This window comes from Phocoena sinus, chromosome 9, assembly GCF_008692025.1.
Source record: "Phocoena sinus isolate mPhoSin1 chromosome 9, mPhoSin1.pri, whole genome shotgun sequence".
Taxonomy (NCBI): Eukaryota; Metazoa; Chordata; class Mammalia; order Artiodactyla; family Phocoenidae; genus Phocoena; species Phocoena sinus.
Genome location: NC_045771.1, coordinates 92,817,275 through 92,838,047, shown reverse-complemented (window position 1 = coordinate 92,838,047; position 20,773 = coordinate 92,817,275). Strand labels below are relative to the sequence as shown.

At 40.3% G+C, this 20,773-nt stretch overlaps 1 protein-coding gene across 3 annotated transcripts in view; it reads left to right on the top strand.

Moving 5' to 3' along the window:
• VPS41 (VPS41 subunit of HOPS complex) overlaps positions 1-20,773 on the top strand; it is a 193,136-nt gene that overhangs the window by 28,710 nt on the left and 143,653 nt on the right. For all 3 annotated transcript variants that reach the window (XM_032643131.1, XM_032643133.1, XM_032643132.1), the window contains 2 exons: positions 11,314-11,421; positions 19,243-19,320. In XM_032643131.1, the coding sequence (XP_032499022.1) occupies positions 11,314-11,421; positions 19,243-19,320 (186 nt within the window). The remainder of the gene's footprint in view (positions 1-11,313; positions 11,422-19,242; positions 19,321-20,773) is intronic.

The window sequence follows — 20,773 nt, the reverse complement described above, 5'->3', positions numbered from 1 at the left end:
CTTTCACTAGGTGGGAGGGTATATTTAGGCCTTCAACTGATTTGGTGAGGCCCACCCACATTGGGGAAGGCAGTCTACTTTACTCAGTCTACCAATTTAGATGTTATTCCCCTCCAAAAACACATCACAGAAACACCCAGGATAATGATTTGCTGAATATCTGGGCACTCCATGGCCCAGTCAAGTTGACACAAAATTCATCCTTATAGACTGTGTTTTGTTTTTTCCATACATCTTCAACTACCATACCAAAAATGCTACATTTATTGTTGTTCATCTTCTTGTCTTTCACCTTGGCTAAAATTTCTAAATCAGTTTTGAAAAATAAAGTGATATTAGATCTGTTTACTGAAATTTTTTTTTTTATAAATCAGAAATGAGTGTTTAATTTTGTAAATGCTGTTCCTGTATCTGTCACTGTGGGTCTGTGGGGCTTTTACTTTGACCTATCAAATGATGCAATCAGATTTCTTAATAAACCAGTCTTTGCAGTTCTGCAGTATTTGACCGATTGGCTCACCGAGCTTTCTATTAACGTATGCAGAGTTTGCTTTATGATACTCTATTTTGAATTTTTACGTTTACACTTGCATCAGATCACTGAACTCTGTTTTTTCTTTTTTTCCTCTGATGTGTTCTTCGGGAGTTTCGATATTACAGTTATGCTACCCTTTCAAAATGAGTTAGGAAGTGTTTACTTCACTGTCATGGGATAGTTTAAATAACTTAGGAATTTTCTATTCCTTGCGGATTTTTTTTTTTAATTTTTTTTTTTTTTTATGCGTTATGCGGGCCTCTCACCGTTGTGGCCTCTCCCGTTGCGGAGCACAGGCTCCAGACGCGCATGCTCAGCGGCCATGGCTCACGGGCCCAGCCGCTCCGCGGCATGTGGGATCTTCCCGGACCGGGGCACAAACCCGCGTCCCCTGCATCGGCAGGCGGACTCCCAACCACTGCGCCACCAGGGAAGCCCTCCTTGAGGATTTTTAATAGAACTTGCTGCTAAAACAGTCTAGGCTAGGTACCTTTCTGCAGGAGATAGGTCGTACTTTGATGATTTTTATTTTGTCAGTGTGTACGGTGGTTATCTTATTCTGTTTGTCTTTAAAAAGTGCTAACCCTTGGACTTATTAATTATTCCGTATTCTGGTTTATTAATGCATGTTTGCTTTTACCTTTATTAGTGTGCTCTGGTTCCCTGCAATACCCACCTTCCTTATGCCATTGTTTTCTCGGTCCTGCAGTGCTTACAGCTGGAACTCCCTGACTGTCAGTAATGCACTGTCCAGGTGTTAGGGACTTATAGTCTCTGCCTGTAGGAGGGCGATGTAGGCAGATGGTGGCTAGGGTTGAAAGTGTAGAGAAACAGTGGGCAGAAGCTGTAGATAGTCACCTCCTTCTGGAGAAAAACAATCCCTAATGGGTGGGGTGGGTGTCCGCTCTGTCGAGTGGGGCAGGCTCTGAGTCATGGGCATGGAGCATTGGTGGGAGAGCCAAAAGCATCTTTCTACATTTTGTTCAGGTGGGTTACTTTTTCATGAACCAAATCAAGACGTGTCATGAGGTCATGTTCAACATACGTATCAGTTTCTCCTTGACTTTGGTAATGGTTTATCTTAATTTTTATTGGTATGCGGGGTTTTTATCTGTATCTGTTTCTTCATGGAAATTGTTGAGAAGCTGTCAGAGGCTTTGGTGGGACTGGCTAGCCAGGTGCTTCTTTGCACCTGGAATAGGGAATGAGCCATTGAAAGATGCTCGAGAGGTATTTAATCTCCTCACAGACAAAATAATCTCAAGGAACTGTGGCACTTTACTTTTTAATATAACAGTAAACATAGAAATTAAAAATAAATGTACATTTGTCATGAACATTGAGTTTGCGGGACCTCTATTGCTACTACTACTGTTTGCTGCTCTTTGCCTTTGGTATCTCCCCCTCCCCTCCCCTCCCCCTCCCCTCCCCCTCCCCTCCCCCTCCCCTCCCCCCTCCCCTCCCCCTCCCCTCCCCCTCCCCTCCCCTCCCCCCTCCCCTCCCCTCCCCTCCCCCTCCCCTCCCCTCCCCTCCCCTCCCCTCCCCATGTCTGTAAAATAACACATAATTTAGATGATCTCTGAGGTTCCTTTGGGCTGCTATTCTATGATTTGGATTTTCCTGTGTGGAAATCTAAATGAGAATGTCTCAGAAAAGCTTCTTACTAAACTTGGTCTGCCCTTAACGATGTACTTGTGTTTTCACTGGTCTTTATTAGGTGCCCACAGTTTTGTTAGGTGAAGTTCAGAACAGTGAAAAGGCATAAACCCTGCTTCTGAGGATCTTGTGATCACCAAGGGGTATTGGGAAGAAAGGGAAAGAGGGTTTTGTTGGCTTTAGTGGCGGAAATTGTCCACCTGAATGGCATATCTTGAAGATGGGTCAGGTTATTCCATATGGCTGGAAGGAAATGAAAAGCTTATTTGCTTTTCTCATTTCCCCCCCCTCCTCTCTATATTCTTAGTGCTTTCCCAATATAAATTCCTCCTTGAATTGAACATGAAATTCTGATACTACAGAGCAAAGGAGAGATCAGGGTTTATGAAGACTGCGTATCTTGTGAATCTTAAGTAGAGCTCTTCAATGATTAGAGGCTCAACTTTTTCTCACTTTTCTAGTCAAAGTGTTAAACAGGAAGGAGAGCAGCTTTAAGAGATAAGAATCTTAGTTCAGGGGCTTCCCTGGTGGCGCAGTGGTTGAGAGTCCGCCTGCCGATGCAGGGGACGCGGGTTCGTGCCCCGGACCGGGAAGATCCCACATGCCGCGGAGCAGCTGGGCCCGTGAGCCATGGCCGCTGGGCCTGCGCGTCCGGAGCCTGTGCCCCGCAACGGGAGAGGCCACAACAGTGAGAGGCCCGCATACCGCAAAAAAAAAAAAAAAAAAAAAAGAATCTTAGTTAAGTAGATACAAAGTTTTGAAGAGGATGTTGAACAGTGGTTTTAAAAATATATAAATATAATAATTCTATAATAAATATAATGCATATTGATTTTAGCAGGTTTAGAAAGTATTGGCAGTAGCTCACAGTAATGATTTTTATTTGCCATCTTCTTAATGGTTACAGCAACCCTGTGATGGGAGTCCTGTTATCACTCTCATTCTACAGATGAAGAAACCGAAGCTTAGGGAGGTTACTATTGATATTTTGGTGTTTATTCTTCTCATTTTCCCCCAACATGTGTATATGAATTTCTTCAATAACACTTGGATCATGCAAAGCAGGTTTTTATGACCTCCTTTGTTATTAAATCGTCTTTGAAAACAGATTTTAGGGTCTGTGTCATATTTAACCTTATGAAATTTATTTAACCCAGGGTTTCTTGACCTTGGCACTATTGGCATTTTGGACCAGATAATTTTTTGTTCCGGGAGATTGTCCTGTCCACTGTAGGATATTTACCATCATCCCTGGTCTCTACCCCACAAGATACCAGTAGCATCTTCTCCCCCAGCTCAGTTGTGACAACAAAAATGTCCCCGGACATTGCCAAGTAAATGACTTGGAGGGTGGGCAAAATTACCTCCAGTTGAGAACCACTTATTTAACCATATGCATTTTAAGCTTTAAAAAATAATATATGCATATGAGTAGACTCATTGGAATTTTCTATCTATATGAAACAGACCCATGTCATCTAGATTACATTTACCAGCTCCTAATTTCAGCTACGTGTTTTTGATTAATACGTGTTTTCAATAATAGCAATATTGCTTGAAAGTAAAAAATTTAACAACATTATTTGCATTCATATAAGAATGTAGTTGCTTGTCTGTCACCAGTCTGATGGAAAGGCATCCTGGGAACTTTGACCACAGTTGCTTTATTGTAGATGAATTCCATTATCTCCATGTCACTTTCTTAAAAAGTTTGGTCATCGAGGCAGCTGTAATACCTTGTGTTATTAATGGAAACCAGAAGTTACTCTCTTGGCTTGTTTATGTAGTTTTCTTGATAGGTTTTGACATTTTAGAAGGCTCTATGAAGCCATCTTTCCTACCAGATAGTCATCTTTTTGTGTAAGTAAAATCATCCTTTTGTAATAGAACTGTCACCTATAACAGTCAGTAGTGGCACTTGCCCTTTTAAGGAGGTGACAGTCATTTGGGGAGGGGGAAAATACAAAGGTAATAAAAAGGTCCGAATTTCTCGATGAATTTTGAATCTTACAGTTCATCTTTTTTGTACAGCTTTTCTCCTCATAAGCCTCTTCTACTGTTTCTGGAAAAGCTCCAGACTGATATGACATAGGTGGAGATGTCCTTTCTTGCCCATGTACATTTACTGGTAATGTTACAGTTTCAAATAAACGCATATACACAATAATAAAGAGTTCTTGACTATTTATATTACCTTTGTTAATAGTAACGTTGATGCAGTTACTGTTGTAGTGAATAGCTCTATTCCTTAAAAATTTGTTAGTTATGTTTTTGAGACTTAAATTGTTTGTTTTGATTGACTTACAGTGTAATTTCAATTATGCTTTAAAAAATTCTTATTTGTATCTCGTACCTACTGTGTTTTATTTTTTTCTTCTCCGTCTGTCTCCTCTAATAAATAGTGATCAGAAAGAAATATTTTAATATATCATGGGGCTTCTCATGAAGTGAATTATTTAAGAGAGAAAAGGGTTTCAAATACAAATTTTCTAAAGTTCAAATGTCTGACACTAGATTTTGATAGCTTTTTAAAAATACTTTAAACTTATAAGGGTGACTACCAATTTTGAGTATTTCAGTTCTTATTAAAGTAACTAGAATTCTAGAGACAATGTTCTAGAGGAAGAAAACCTTTATACTTTCAGACTGATGGCTGATTATTGATTTGCTTTTTATTAAGACTTGGTGTTTTCCTGTGGAAGTTCAGACTTTTTTTTTTTTAGACAATGAGAATTTTGTTTTGTTTTGTTTTTGAGGATGTTAGTGTTCCCTATTGTATCTAGCTTTAAAACATTGGATATTTATTAAAAGGATTTGCCTCTGGTCAGATGTAGTTGATGATGAGATCAACTAATCCATTCATCTTATTAAAACTCCTAGAGGTTCAACTGAGCTCTTTCTCATAGGTGAGGCTGGATGTGATGAAGGGCATCTCCTGTGAGTGAGGTTGTGAATTGTCCAGGAATTCTCCACTGGTGATATTCTCCACTGACTTAACTTGGACTTTGTAAATAGCTCACTCCTTCAGTATATCTAGTATTGTTTTGTGAAAAAAACCCAAGCAAGACAAAACTGTATTTTAACAAAGAACTGATATCCAGAAATAACATTTTAAGTTCTATATTAATAGGCACAGTAGAAAATGGAATGATCTTTCTGTGAACCCCCTGAATTCATATGACACACTTTTTTTTTTTTTAAATAAAATTCAGGTCTTCATTTGAACTGTCACAGTGGGACCTAAAATATACTGATGTGGGGCTTCCCTGGTGGCGCAGTGGTTGAGAGTCTGCCTGCTGATGCGGGGGACACGGGTTCATGCCCCGGTCCGGGAAGATCCCACATGCTGCAGAGCGGCTGGGTCCGTGAGCCATGGCCGCTGAGCCTGCGGGTCCGGAGCCTGTGCTCCACAATGGGAGAGGCCACAACAGTGAGAGGCCTGCGTAGCGCAAAAAAAAAAAAAAAAGTACTGATGTGTGAAAGGTGTGGATAGAGTTAAAACAGTATGAAAAATTGGTTATAAACACCAAACTATTTTTTCTTGTACACAAAATTTAAAATATCAGGTGAAAAGTACAATATTCTCGTTGGTTACATAAGTCTAAGTTAGGTGGCGGGACTTCCTCTGTGTAAATTTACCCTGTGGTGTTAGTAACAAATTACTAAATAGTTTTTGAGGCAGAGATCTTTAATTGCCTTAGTCTGTTGTCCCCAAAAGCAATTTTTTCGCTTTTAAGTTCAAAACTCAGTAAAAAAAATGACCGTGATAAGAAATTTTTTTTCAGATAGTGTTTTAGAGTCCTATAGGATGATCTAAAGGACCTGTCTTTAATTAAAAGTGCTATACACTTAGTGAAAATCCATGTTAGTTGAGGAACTGATTCTTTTTAAAGGAAAGCTGCAGATTTTTCTTGTATGGGTAAATGTCACTCTGTTCATATCTTCGCTTAAGCTGCAAGTCAGGACTTATACTATTCCTCTAGGTTGTCATAGAAACGCAGTTAACTGTCATCTCAACTCAGACTGTTGATGGTTTTATTTGTAGGCTTGCAAGATTATTAAAATTTAACAAAAATTATTGATTTGCTTTTTATTAACACTGGGTTGTTTTCCATGGAAGTTCAAATTGCATGAAAGTCTTTTTTTCTGTTTATTTTTACAATGAAACGCTATGAAATCTACCTGTTTTTTTTAATGTTTTTTTATTTAAAATGTGATATATAGTCTGCAGCAGTGGAATAACCTCCGCGAATTGTATTTTTGAATCACTTTCCATTTTCTTTGTTTACAGCAAGCAGAAAACACCTTTAAAAATTCACCTTTACCCCGCTTTTAACTTAACATAAAAGATACCTGTCAGAAAAGCGTGAAATGCTACGTCAAGTGCCTAATATTGGAGTTTTCATTTTATTTATGGTTTTCGAAGCCTAGCACAAATGCTTCAGTGAACTGTGCTGTGAAAGTATTTATTTTTGTATATTTATGTGCGAGAAATTATTTAGTTTTCACTTATAAATAAGACAGGCAAACCTTATTTACCGTAACTTTACCTAATGGTCCGTGGATGAGTGCTTTTATGCAAAATAGTCAAGAGGCTAGAATTAACTTTTCACATTGGATGCACATTTGATGTCTAGGCCTGAACAACATGTGGCATCTTATTATAAAGACTAACATTCAGGATTCAATTTGTATTTAACACATTTACTTCAGAATGCACACATCCTGCCTTTGCTACATTCAGTGTTAGCTTTGAAATGATTTCTATTTCTTGCTTGTAGGTACATAAGTAGAAGTGTTTATTTGTTGCTTTTTCTAATTTTCTTTTTTCTAGGTTTTTTAAGACTTGGTTAATTAGCTATTTGGTATTTTATTTTAACAACAGATCACTTTTGGACATGCAGCATCTCCTTGGGTTGGGGCGATTATCGCAGTTACCTTTTTAAAGAAGGGTAGGTCTTTTAAAGAACCATGAACATGATACTTCCTTTTGTGGCTGTTCTTAGAGTTCTTCGTGGAAAGTTAATACTAGGTAGACCATCTTTGATTTTAACACCCTTTTACTAAATAACCAACTAATAGCTTGTGTATACTTGGAGAAGAAAATTTAAGACAGCTCATCAGTAGACATGGAATATTGATTTTTAAAATTAAACCAGGTTTATTGCTCTTAAAATTTTACTACTCCTCTTGTAGCTAGTCTGCATGATGGCCCCTGGTGATCCTCACTTCCTATTATTCCTGCCCTCATGTCCTCCCTTCCCACACTGAATCCTTGCTGGCCTGCATCATCAGCGGAATATTGCAGAAGCATCAGTGTGACCTCTGAAGCTAGGTCATATATAACATTAGGATTTCCACTATGCATATCACTCTGGGGAAGCCACCTCTGCCACGTCCTAAGGACACTCAAGCAGCCCTTTGGAGAAGTCGAGGGGGCCAGCAACTGAAGCCTCCTGCCAACAGCCAGCCCCAACTTGCCACCCACTTGAGTGAGCCATCTGGGAAGCCAGTACTCTAACCCCAGTCAATTCTTCAGATGCCCAGCTCACACCTTCCCTGCAACCCCATAAAAGATCTTGAATCTGAACCACCCAGCCAAAGCCACTTCTGTATTGTTTACCCACAGAAACTCGGTTAAATAATACATATTTATTGTTGTTTTAAGTCGGTAAATGTTGGAATAATATGTTATGCATCTATAGATAACTAATGCACCTGCTAAAGAAACACATTTTTAAGCATTTCCTATTGATCACATAGTTTATAGTTGTAGGCATGAACATTGTGGAGGCTTCTGTTGTGATTTGTAGTGTAATTTTTATAGGAGTTTTTATATAAGACATTGACATTAGAGCATTCATAACTGAACTTGAATTTTGGCTTTACTTTCTACCCACTGTGTATCTTAAGGAAATTACCTAAAATTTCTGATCATCAGTTTTTACTGAAAATCTGTAAAATGGGATAATGATATTCAACTCTCCATAATTTTTTTAAAGTCAGGATGAAATGAGATACCTATTCAGTCTGTAGCATGATGTTTGGTATATCCTTTCTATTTAACTAGAAATTAGCCCCTTTCCATGTGGAGCTGCAGGTCTTTGCCCCAGGGGTAAAGACTTCTGTAAGCATCTGAGTTTGTGGTCTCTGTGGGACTGTTTATTAGTATTATAATCTTTAAGAGGCCCAGGACTTACTACTCTGCAAGTCATTTTTCTTCTACATAATTTTCTTTTTACTGTGATGAGCCTAGGTGTGATTTTCTTCATATTTCTTGCTTGGGTTTGCAGAGCTTTTTGAACTTGTGGGTTGATGTCTTATCAGTTTTGAAAATTCTCAGTTGTTCCCTCTGTAAATGTTCTTCCTGTCTTTCCTCCCTCCCATTTTCCCATTTTCTTTATCCTTGTGGGATTGTGTTGAAAAGTATGTTAGCCCTTTTCCCTGTGTTCCACATATCACATATAATTTTTCTGTATTTTCCATCCATTTTCCTTCTCTAGCCTTCCCTTTGGATATCTTTTTTTCTTTTTTTAAGATTTATTTATCTATTTATTTATTTCGTCTGTGCCGGGTCTTAGTTGTGTCATGCGGGCTCATAGTTGTGGCATGTGGAGTTCTTAGTTGTGGCATATGTGTGGGATCTAGTTCCCTGACCAGGGATCGAACCTGGGCCCCCTGCATTGGGAGCACAGAGTTTTACCCATTGGACCACCAGGGAAGTCCCCCCTTTGGCTATCTTTTGACCTGTTTTCCATCTCACTAATCCTGTCTTCTGCTTTGCTAATCTTCTGTTGAGCCATCTATTGCGTTCTTAATTTCAGTTACATTTTTCAGTTCTAAAATTTTCATTTGATTCTTCTTTACAGATTACAGTTCTCTGTTGAAAATCTCCCTTTTCATCTGTCTTATTCATCTTTTCCTCCCTCGCTCCCTTCCTTCCTTCCAGAACATACTAGTTTTTTAAAGCCCTTTTCTTCTAACTGTAGGTCACCCATGGGTCCGTTTTTACAATATTTTTTTCTCCTTGATTTTCAGTCATTTGGTCCAGTCTTGTGGTGCACCTGGTAATTTTTTATTGAATTCTCAGTATTATAAGTGAAGAATTGTAGAAGTCCCCATAGTATTCTTTTTCCAAGGGGTCAGCCTTTCCTTTACTGGACAGATGGCTTGAGGGTTATGTACCTTACTCCAGTCAGGGATTGAACTGAGTCGAAACTAGACAGAAGTTTGGGGAAGCTATTGTGCTTATCCCCTGGGGACCAGGAGTCCCAAATGAGAGCCTGTGGTATTCACCAGGATCTCATTTCCCGATGGCTCCTGAACTCTAATTCTTCTCTTCCCAGCATATCAAGGCAGCGAGTTTGCATTTTTGATGCTTTCTGTTGAGCTTTTTTGTCTCATACCTTATGTAGCTTTGGAAATTTGCAGTTGTCCTTTGGGGAAAAGTGGCTGTGTAACAAACTCACTTCTTTGCCTCTGTCTTCCACTGGGGTCTTAGCCCATTAGGTCTCCAGTCCCCACAAGTACCAGAACGTTTGCTGTTTTCCATCCTCCCAGGACTGGCCATCTTTCTAGGCAGAGATTCTCAGCCTCTGGTTGATAAATGCCTCCATGAAGAATGGCTGTAGAATGCCAGCTCACCTCTCCATGGTTTGTCCACCATCTTGGAATCCTGACTCTTCTAGTTCAGGTTGCCTCAGCAGCCCTTTAATTGATGCCTTATAGTGATGTTTCTCTATAGTTCATTAAGCTTTCCTGGTTATTCTAAGTGAGAACATTGATGTGCCTCAAACTACCCAAACGTTAGCTGGAAGGTGAGGACTACACAATTATATTGGAAGGAAATATCAATGATTAGATTATTTTTGTGAACTTCTCTTTTGGCCAGCTTTATCCAATCATAGGTGTTGGTATATGCATATTTTCTTGTTTCTCATTACATACTGATGAAGTAAAATGGAATATTTTTCTGAATGATTGTAGTAATTTTGTAACTATCCTTGATTTATTAATTCATAGCCATTATAGTCGACATAGATTCCTAACTTTATTTTATAACTCTGAGGATTAAGGATGTCTTATGATGCTGTATCAACAGTGAAATTGAACATATAAAGTTAGTGATAATATTGAATACATATAAAATGATTGAGTCAACAGTGAATATTCTAACATAACAATGAGAGTCAACAGTGAATATTCTAACATAAACTAAATAATGACTGTTCATGGTTTAGCAGTTATTTAAAATAAATATTAAAATATTTTTTTCTGAAGAGTAATATATAGTTTGTTTTATATAAAATTTCTAATTTTCTCTCACTTTGACTTAATTTTTATAATTATATTTTTCTGGGCTTCCCTGGTGGTGCAGTGGTTGAGAGTCCACCTGCCGATGCAGGGGACACGGGTTCGTGCCCCGGTCTGGGAAGATCCCACATGCCACGGAGCGGCTAGGCCCGTGAGCTATGGCCGCTGAGCCTGCGCGTCCGGAGCCTGTGCTCTGCAACAGGAGAGGCCACAGCAGTGAGAGGCCCGCATACCGCAAAATAAATAAATAAAATAAATATTAAAATATTTTTTCTGAAGAGTAATATATAGTTTTATATAAAATTTCTAATTTTCTTTCACTTTGACTTAATTTTTATAATTATATTTTTCTAATTAGCATGAGATATTCTCAAATCTGACAAAAATACTTGTAATCTTGAAATGCAAAATTCATGTCTTTTAGAGGTTTATTATATTCCTGTCTCACTGCTGTGTTTTATGTCCATTAGGGCGCACTGACAACCATTTTGCCCATACGCTATTTATTGACTTTGTTTGCGTAGTCAGACAGACAGTATTGTACTTAATATGCTAAAGTTGACTATTGTCAGCAGTGAGTATATATAGTCCTCTTTCCAGCTTTTGAATTTATTCTGCCATTGAAGTTGTAGCAGTTGATAGACCAGTTGGAAAAATGAAACATGAAGATCTTAACCTTTAGCTGTAGTTGGGTTGCTGACAGTCATTAAGGGAACCATCTCTGGTTCCCCCTTACAATGTGTGTTTTGAGTCTTTGAGTCTTTCAGATAAGTCCTTGAGGGCTGTCATTTTCTCTGCTCTCTGTGCAGGAAGAAGAGAGTGAAGAGGAGCCCAAACTGAAGTATGAAAGGCTCTCCAATGGGGTAACTGAAATCCTTCAGAAGGATGCCGCTAGCTGCATGACAGTCCACGACAAGGTAAGGTGGCCCATGTAGAGGATTCTGCTGTGAGTTGTTTCTGTGGTAAGTTTGTTGATACTTTGGAGTCTGGGTGCTTTGCATGGTTTTTCTTTGTTTTTTTGTTTTTTTACAGTAATCGTGTCTCCTTTCCATTCTTCCTCTCTCCTTTCTCACCAACAAAAAAACAAAACAACAACCAGAGATATTATATAAATGTATTTGTACACACACACACCAGCCACTGCAAGGGTATATCAAGTAGGATTCAGACGATGATGGATGTGAAAGGTTTGTAGCAAGTGGCTCTTGGAAACCCTAGCGCTTAATTCCTCAGCTCTTAAGTAGTGGAGTAGGAAAGTGTTAAGATGAGAAGTATTGTGGAGCTCGTTGCTTTCCTGAAAGTAGAAGAGATTCCATTGGAGGCCTTAGGAATCAGGAGCAAGACCCCAGATGATTACTTATCTATTATATGAATGAATGAATAGATTCCACATCTGGGTCTTTGCTATAACAAAGCCCCCTCCACCAACTTTCTGAATCCAGGCTAAGTACTATACAGGATGCTTAGCCCATTCTTAGACCAAAACAATCTGGGTCATAATTGGAATATCAGAGGCCAGGGAGTTTCACCCATTGCTCTGTCTTCCCTATCAGCCCTGTGAGTGAGTTTCACCCGTTGCTTGTCTTCCCTATCAGCCCTGTGAGTGAGCCTTGGTACCTCCACAAAAGGCAGACCCCCAGCTCTGATCCATCTCCTGGCTTTATCCCTTTGTTACCAGCAGTATTGTCCCATCCTCCTCCTTACCTCCACCCAGTTCCCCTTTACTACCAATTTCATTCCATTGTAAACAGATTCCTGCACTTGCTCAGCACGGCAGTAGTATATGTGCTGTCTGTTTTGTTTTTCCAGAAACCCCCTCCTTCGGCCCCGTTTCATCTCTCTACCCTTAAGGCCACACTCTAGAGGGTGTCCATCCCTGGGACTTGAGGATCTTTTGGGCAATGCTCTCTTATCCTTTGTTCCTTGAAGCTATTGTGTTCATCTTCCCACTAACCCTGTTTTGTGACTGTGTGGAGCCCTGATCTCTAATCCATCCTTTCTCTTTCTTTCTGTCAAGTGGTCAACTATCCTAAGTTAACTTTACCAGCAGATTCAATTCTCTAATGGCCCTGACCCTCATGTGCCCCCCGTCTACACTCTCAGCTCCGAGTCAGTGCTCAGATGACCAAAGCCGCCCGCCACGCGCTGGTACACGTTGCGTGCCGAGGTGCACATGCCACTGAGAGGGCTGATATTTATTTGTCCTTCATCAGCTCCTCCAGTCCCCAATCCGCCTCTTCAGCCACAATCCCTTCACTCTCAGAGGATGATGTCATTTCTATTTAATTAAGAAAATGGAAACTACCAAGCATGATCAGCCTCAATTCCTGACCCCTTTCCCAGCTCATCTGAATCCACACCCATCCTTCCCCACAGGAGCTGTTCTTCCCCCTGCTCAAGGACCTTTTCGTCCACTTCTTTACTTCCCTTCCCCTCATTTCCTCCCTTCTCTCCTAGCGATCAGGCTATGTCATGGAGCAGACATAACTCTAGCCCCACGTGACTACTGATCTAATTTCTGGTTCTATGAATGAACCTTTTTTGCATGTTTCACATACATGGAATCATACATTGTTTGGTCTCTTGTGTCTGGCTTCTTACAGTTACTATCATGTTTTTGAGGTTCACTTGTGACGGAGCACGTATCAACACTTCATTCCTCCTTATTGCTGGATAATATTCCACTGTATGGACAGAACACACTTTGTCCATTCACCAATTTGTGGAAGTTCCGATGCTTTTGACACTGTGGATCTCACCTTTCTTAAAACTTCCTTATCATGACACCATTTTCTTATCACTTTCTTGATCACTTCTGTTATTCCCTTCTGGTTTTCTTTCAGTTTCTTTCACCTCTACTTTTCCCTTACACGTTGGTTTTCCCAAGATTTGGTCCATTGGCCACATGTCTTCTAAATGTGTACTTTTCTTTTTTTTTTTTAAATAAAGTTATTTATTTATTTGGCCGCGTTGGGTCTTCGTTGCTGCACACGGGCTTTCTCTAGTTGTGGCGAGTGGGGGCTACTCTTCGTTGCAGTGCGTGGGCTTCTCGTTGCGGTGGCTTCTCTTGTTGCCGAGCAAACGGGCTTCAGTAGTTGTGGCTGGCGGGCTCTAGAGCGCAGACTCAGTAGTTGTGGCGTACGGGCTTAGCTGCTCCACGGCATGTGGGATCTTCCTGGACCAGGGCTCGAACTCGTGTCCCCTGCATTGGCAGGCGGATTCTTAACCCCTGCGCCACCAGGGAAGACCAAGTGTGTACTCTTCTTGATATTTAAATTTCTTGATTTCTGTGGCCACCTCCACCCTGACCCTTCCAAGAATAGCGTGCTTATTTATCCAGGTGCCTCCTACACAGCTCTACCTTTGGTTCTGTTTTTACCTGAGACTCACCATGTCCATAATGAGCTCATCTTCTTTTCCCTTCCTTCCCTTGCCTCTGTAGTTTTTGGGTTCTCTGCCCCATTTGGTGGCATCACCTAAGCCAAAGCTGACTCCTTCTCTCCTTCCGCCCAGTCATTCCCTAAGTCCTGGTGGTTCTCTCACCACCCCTGCCCTAGCCAAGGCCCTCATCTTCTCCTGGCTGTGCTTGTGTGCCTCTCGTTTTTCTACCCAGATCTGATTTTCATCATCCAGTAAATAAGTCTGAGCTCCTTCATGTGGTGTTTAAGGTCCTCTGAGATCTTGCCTCCTTGTGTGATTGGCTCCATATCTGACCACTTTCTGCCACAAGTGCGATGGTCTGGCAGCAACTCCTGACTCTTCTTACTCACAGCATCTCTTCTGCCTGGATTCTACCCCCATGTCACCTGCTTGAGTCTACTCCCATGCCGAGTCAAAGATCTTTTAGTACAGGCATTCATCATTTCTCCCTGGAACTAATGAACACACCGTGAACCAATCTATTTTCTTTCAGATTTGATTTCATCCTAGTCCATTTTTAACACTTCTTTCTACTGAAATAATCTTCCAGGAATTCAGATCTGATCATGTACTCCCCCTTCCTAGAATTCTGTATTGGCTTCCTGGTGTCTTCACGATTTGGACACACTCCCCCCATCCACCCCCCCAAACACACACTCACTTTGTTACCTTTCATCTCTCCATAAATATTCCCCGGTGGCGCAGTGGTTAAGAATCCGCCTGCCGATGCAGGGGACACAGGTTCGAGCCCTAGTTCGGGAAGGTCCCACACGCTGCGGAGCAACTAAGCCCGTGCACCACAGCTACTGAGCCTGCGCTCTAGAGCCTGCAAGCCACAACTACTGAAGCCCGCATGCCTAGAGCCAGTGCTCCTCAACAAGAGAAGCCACTGCAATGAGAAGCCTGCGAGCCGCAACCAAGAGTAGCCCCCGCTCGCTGAACTAGAGAAAGCCCGCGCGCAGCAACAAAGACCCAATGCAGCCAAAAGTAAATAAATAAATAAATAAATAAATAAATAAATAAAACCCTTCAATGGCTCTCATTACACGCAAGATGAAGTCTGAAAAGTTAAAAAAAAAAAAAATTCAGAAGTCTCCTGTTAACCAACCTTGCCAATCTCATTGCCTGTCTCCTGCCCTGGATGCTTCCACCATATAAAACTATTTGTGATTTTTTTGCCTTTGTCCTGCTTTTTATGTGACTACATGCCTTTGTGCAAGTTGTATCCACGCTGTCTAAAATGGTCTTTACTACAAGCCTGCCCCATCTGCCTCAGTGTCTGCTATCTAACACTCCTCCTTCAAAGTTGACCCTTGAGCAACATGGATTAGAACTGCACGGGGTCCACGTATACATGGATTTTTTTCAGTAGTAAATACTACACGGTCCCTGGTTGGTTGAATCTGTGGCTGTAGAACCACTGATCTGGAGGAACCGTGGATCTAGAGGGCCAGCTATAAGTTATATGTACATTTGCAACTGCAGGAAGGGTGGGTGCCCCTAACCGACCCCAGATTGTTCAAAGGCCAACTATCTACTATGGAAAAAAATCTGTGTCTAAGTGGACCCTCCCAGTTCAAACCTGTGTTGTTCACGAGTCAATTTTACTTACTTTTAAAGCATACTCTAAAAATTTAATCTTAATCAGTTTTTTATTTCTGTCTCTGTCTCATTTTACCATCATCCTTTTAAGTCATACATGCTTATTGTCTAGGCATATCATAGGTGCTTTGTGTGTGTGTGTGTTGAATAAACCACCAAATTGATGAAAAGGAGAACAAAGTTTGCCTCCCCAGAGGTCAAACTTTATTAACACCATACTTAATCCAACTTGGCCAAGGAGCCTGACGGTGGGAACTGTAGTCAGACTAAGTTTGAGAACATGCACTCTTGATCTGAGACTCGTGTTTCTATCTACCAGGCTTCTGATCCAGCTGAGAGTATTTTAGCTCTTAATTCTGGCCTTAGCTCTGCCACTCATTGACTGTCTCCAGGGAAGTCACATCAACTCCCAGAACTTATTTCCTTATGTGTAATTGAAGGCATCCATGCTCTAATGCTTTGAATGCTATAAAGTGCTAGGTGAAACATAGATATTACTGTACAGCTGAACACATTTGAAATGTGCTACTTCTTGTTTCTTTCGTGGTGTCCAAAAGACTGCTTATTGCTTCTTCTACCTGTTTACTTACAAAACGTCCAACTGTTCAAAGGAAAAGCGGTTATGCTAGTGGATGGTTCAGAAGGATTCAATGCCCAAATGATAGTTTATAAAATGAGTCAAGTTTCTGTATTTAAACAGGAAAGGGACTGATTAAATTATGTTTATTCTTTGCCCATGCTGGATTTTAAGTGCTCTCAGGTTAAAAGAAAAAAAATTCAATAGTTACAAAAGCACAGAGCTTTTCATGTCTGGAAGGAGGGTCATATTTAAAGGATTTATATTTATGTTTGTGATTTGTGGCCAATTCTGCATTTTTTCCCTTGTATTTTAAGTAGTCGAAAGCAACTTAAAAACTTTCATTTCATTAGCAAATGAAAGTATGACTCATTAATAATTTTGGTCGTTAAATTTTTAAGAACTATATGATTGCCTTATCAAACTTGATTGTTTTAAGAGCACATAAAGTTATTTCTAAAAGGGAGCAAAAATAATTGATCTAATCCAAATGATGAAATGTTTTCCTAAACAAAAGGTAGCTTGTTATAAAAACCACTGCATTTTTATTTCAAAGATGTTCTAAAGTAATTATAGTTTTAGGTTGATATCATACAATCAAAATAATTATTTTATGTTTCCTTTCTGTCTTAAGTGTTAAATGAATTAAACTAGTAATTTTGAAAAGAAAAAAGGAACGAATTAATATTTGGGGTAAAGTACTCTGTATAGAACCTTTAAAACTTTGATAAAATATAACTGGAAGTTCAAGAATGGCCTTCACAGAGATATCAGAGAATGACCCAGTATTAAAGCATTGGCCCTCTTGGTTTTCTTTCTTTTTTTTTTGACTTTTGGCCGCACCATGCAACATGTGGGATCTTAGTTTCCCGACCGGGGATCGAACCTGTGCCCCCTTCATTGGCAGCGTGGAGCCTTAACCACTGGACCACCGGGAAAGTCCCTCCCTTAGTTTTCTAACAAAGTAAATACAGTGTTTATGAGGAGAGTCAATACTGTCGAGTACTTGGGTGTAGTGAGCTTTTAAAACCCATTCATTCTTTTACCATAGGTGGCCTCAGAATGGAGTATTGTTTGTAGCTAGTATTATGTGGTATTTTTGTATTCAGATATTGTCAGAGTGTCACTGTGGAGAAGAAATTATACCCCTCTGAGTCCTCTATGTCTAATTAGAATGTTCTTTTGCTTTGGAGGAAACAGCCCTGTTTGATTTAAATATTCAGACTCATTCCCCCCGCCCCCCAAATTACCTCTTCCCCTGCCCTTTCCAGGGCCCCGACATCCTGTTTTCAGCAGCCTCGTTGCCTGCCCTGGATGAGTAATCGGCCTGGCACCTTGTGCATTCAGGCAGCCCTGTGCAGTGGAATCGTCATACCTAGTTATGTCTGCACACCTGATGTTTTATTAACCAGTATTGATTTTTTTTACCCGGGGGACTTTTTTTTCTTCCTGAAAAAAAGGCAACCTTGCAGGAGTGAAAGGCATTGCAGGGACTGAATTTCTAATGAACCCCCTTCTTTTCTTTTTTGTGACGCCTCTTTAATGTAGCTTTATATTTTAAGTGCCTGATCTGAAATTTCATTTTCAGTAATTCCATTCTGAGAAATCCTTTTAAATCTTGACTTTCTGTAAGGTTAATTTTTTCAAGATTGTGCAGCTTGACTGAAAAGCTTAGTAGTTGCCTATAAATTTAAGCATTTCGTTCTAGGTTGCGATGAAGCATGTTCACATGCAACAAAATACAGAGAATTTGGAACTCTCTGAGTACTGCTTAGAGAGATAGAAGGGAAGATAAATCTCATGTCCTATTTCAGGTAGTCCTAAAGTTTCTTCTCATTTCTTTAGGGTTAGTTCAAACAATTAAAGAAACAGTGGGAGTTATGAACTGGTTTTATGTCATAAAATGAATATAAAGCTCAACAGTTATTTTTGTGACAGAAAAGGATTTTTTTCTTTTTTGCATTCAAAAATAAACATTGACACTTAATATCACACGTTTACTTTTAGAGAGGCATTCTCACGATGACAGTATAAGTACATCTGAGCTTTTGCATCTCAGCGTGGCATGGATTTTCCTTCCTAAATAAGATTACTTTGTTGTTTGTGTGTGTGTGTGTGTGTGTGTGTATGTGTATGTTGAACTTAAATGATAGCACAGATTTACGCAGTTGCCATAAATTAAGGGGAGTTTACAAATCATTCCCTTCAGACGCTGAGTTCAACCGTGGGTTGGTCATACGTTCACAGCTGAATTTTAATTTGCTGCCTCAGCCCATCAGGGCATTGTGTACAGGCCGCATGCACACCATTAGTTGTCAGTAGATGAGGGTCCTCGTGAGTCATTCTGACAGCTAGCTTGCATGATCCCAAGAAAGAAGGCCCTGTTCTGTGATTTCCTCCAAGCTGGAAACAAGCCTTCTCAAAGGAATGTGCATCTTCCGAGGCATCGCAGATCACTTACACATTAAGTGTCTTGACTTTGCATATGGTTTTATTACTAATTATGTATGAATGGTCCATTAAGAAACTGACCCCTGGGGCTTCCCTGGTGGCGCGGTGGTTGAGAATTTGCCTGCTAATGCAGGGGACACGGGTTCAAGCCCTGGTCTGGGAGGATCCCACATGCCGCGGAGCAGCTAAGCCCGTGCGCCACAACTACTGCTACTGCGCGTCTGCAGCCTGTGCTCTGCAACAGGAGGGGCCACGATAGCGAGAAGCCCGCGCACCGCGATGAAGAGTGGCCCCCGCTTGCCGCAACTAGAGAAAGCCCTCGCACAGGAACGAAGACCCAACACAGCAAAAATAAATAAATTAATTGATAAACTCCTACCCCCCAACATCTTGTTTAAAAAAAAAAACAACGCATATGCCCTTTAAAAAAAAAAAAAGATGGGCTTCCCTGGTGGCGCAGTTGTTGAGAGTCCGCCTGCCGATGCAGGGGACACGGGTTCATGCCCCAGTCCAGGAAGATCCCACATGCCGCGGAGCAGATGGGCCCGTGAGCCATGGCCACTGAGCCTGCGCATCCGGAGCCTGTGCTCCACAACGGGAGAGGCCACAACAGTGAGAGGCCCACATACTGCAAAAAAAAAAAAAAAAAAAAGAAACTGACCCCTGTACCCCTCTGTTCTTCTTACAGTTCTTGGCACTGGGCACACATTATGGCAAGGTTTATTTACTGGATGTCCAGGGGAACATCACTCAGAAGTTTGATATAGTAAGTATCCAGTATAAAATAACGTGCGAGCTAAATTTCATGCTGAAATCCGTGCTTTGAAATATTTGTTTTAGCCATTCGTTTTTAGAGCATAAAGAAAGGATCTTTATCGATGAAATCGGAGTGCTAAGAGTTCAACTCTGAACTTTGTAACCTGTGCTAAAAAGTTTTAAAGGTGAACTTACAAAGAAAGAGGTCTGTATTTATACATAATCTATTTTCACTGCATATCTGCTATATAAACTTTTAAAAATTTATTTTTATGAATCTGTTTAATTGCAGTTCTTTAGTTAATTATAGTCATCCATTTGGCTTTAAATGAAGCATTTAAAATACTCCTATGTGTATTTGTTTTAAACTGTAACAGTGTAGAATGTCTAGATGAATTATTAATCAAAAAAAAAGGTTGCTTTTATTGGTGATTAATGGTGCTAATTTACATACTCTGGGGGTTTGTGGAATCCTTAAAGTGTGAACCCCCTCATTTGATGACTAATGTCGATTGTAAGTACATGGCCCATAATCTTCTCCAGATGCCAAATGTAATTGAAAATTGATTGATCACCTTGCTGTTTCAGTTTATCTCTTCTAAATATATAAAGCTAATATTTTATGTGAATGTTCTGCGAGTTGGACTCTTAGGGGATTATATTGACTAAAAGAGAAGAGCCAGGCTTTTTATTTCTTTAATTGTGATTTGGAATCACCAAGGATGAAGGAAGTGTTGAATCTGAAGTTTGATTTTGGTGTTTAAGATGGGCCGAGAAAGTATCAAGTGTCCGTGGTTGTGTGAATGTGACCCTTTGGGATGAAAAAGGTGGTCATTTGGGGGAACATATTCCTTTTTCTGAAGAAAGCGTCAGCTCCTGTTGAAAGATCCATCATAAGGTATTGGTGTAGTTTACAAAGGACACCACAGTTTCTAAAGCTGATACATTATCTATTAAAGGTACCAGGTTGCTTTGTTTTGCTTAAAAGAAACGGAACCACAGATGATGACAGTATCCTTGGAATCTTTGGAATAGTCCTGGAAGGGAATTGTGTGCTCTAACCACTGATCCATCAGGCAGATATTTTTGCCTGACAGAAAAATATTTTTGTGACAGAAAAATATTTGGGTGGGTTCTTGTTTGGCTTCGGCATCCCTTTCAGACAAGAGGATACTTTTGAACCTCTGTCTTCTCCCTCCTGGACACTGGCCACCCATTTTGATGATTTAATAAACATTTGGTCTTCCCATTACCATGCATTAAAATGTGAGCTGGTGCTAGGCAGAGCTCTTTTTTATGGTGTCACCCATATCTCCTCACCTTGAAAAAAGAGCTTGCCTGCATGGTCTCCTAAATTTACGGCTCCAGTTTAATGATTCTGTTCAACTCTGCTTCTCAGTAAGTCTTTTTAATCTTATATAGAAATTACTTGATTGCTGAGGTTCACAGGACAAACACTGCTG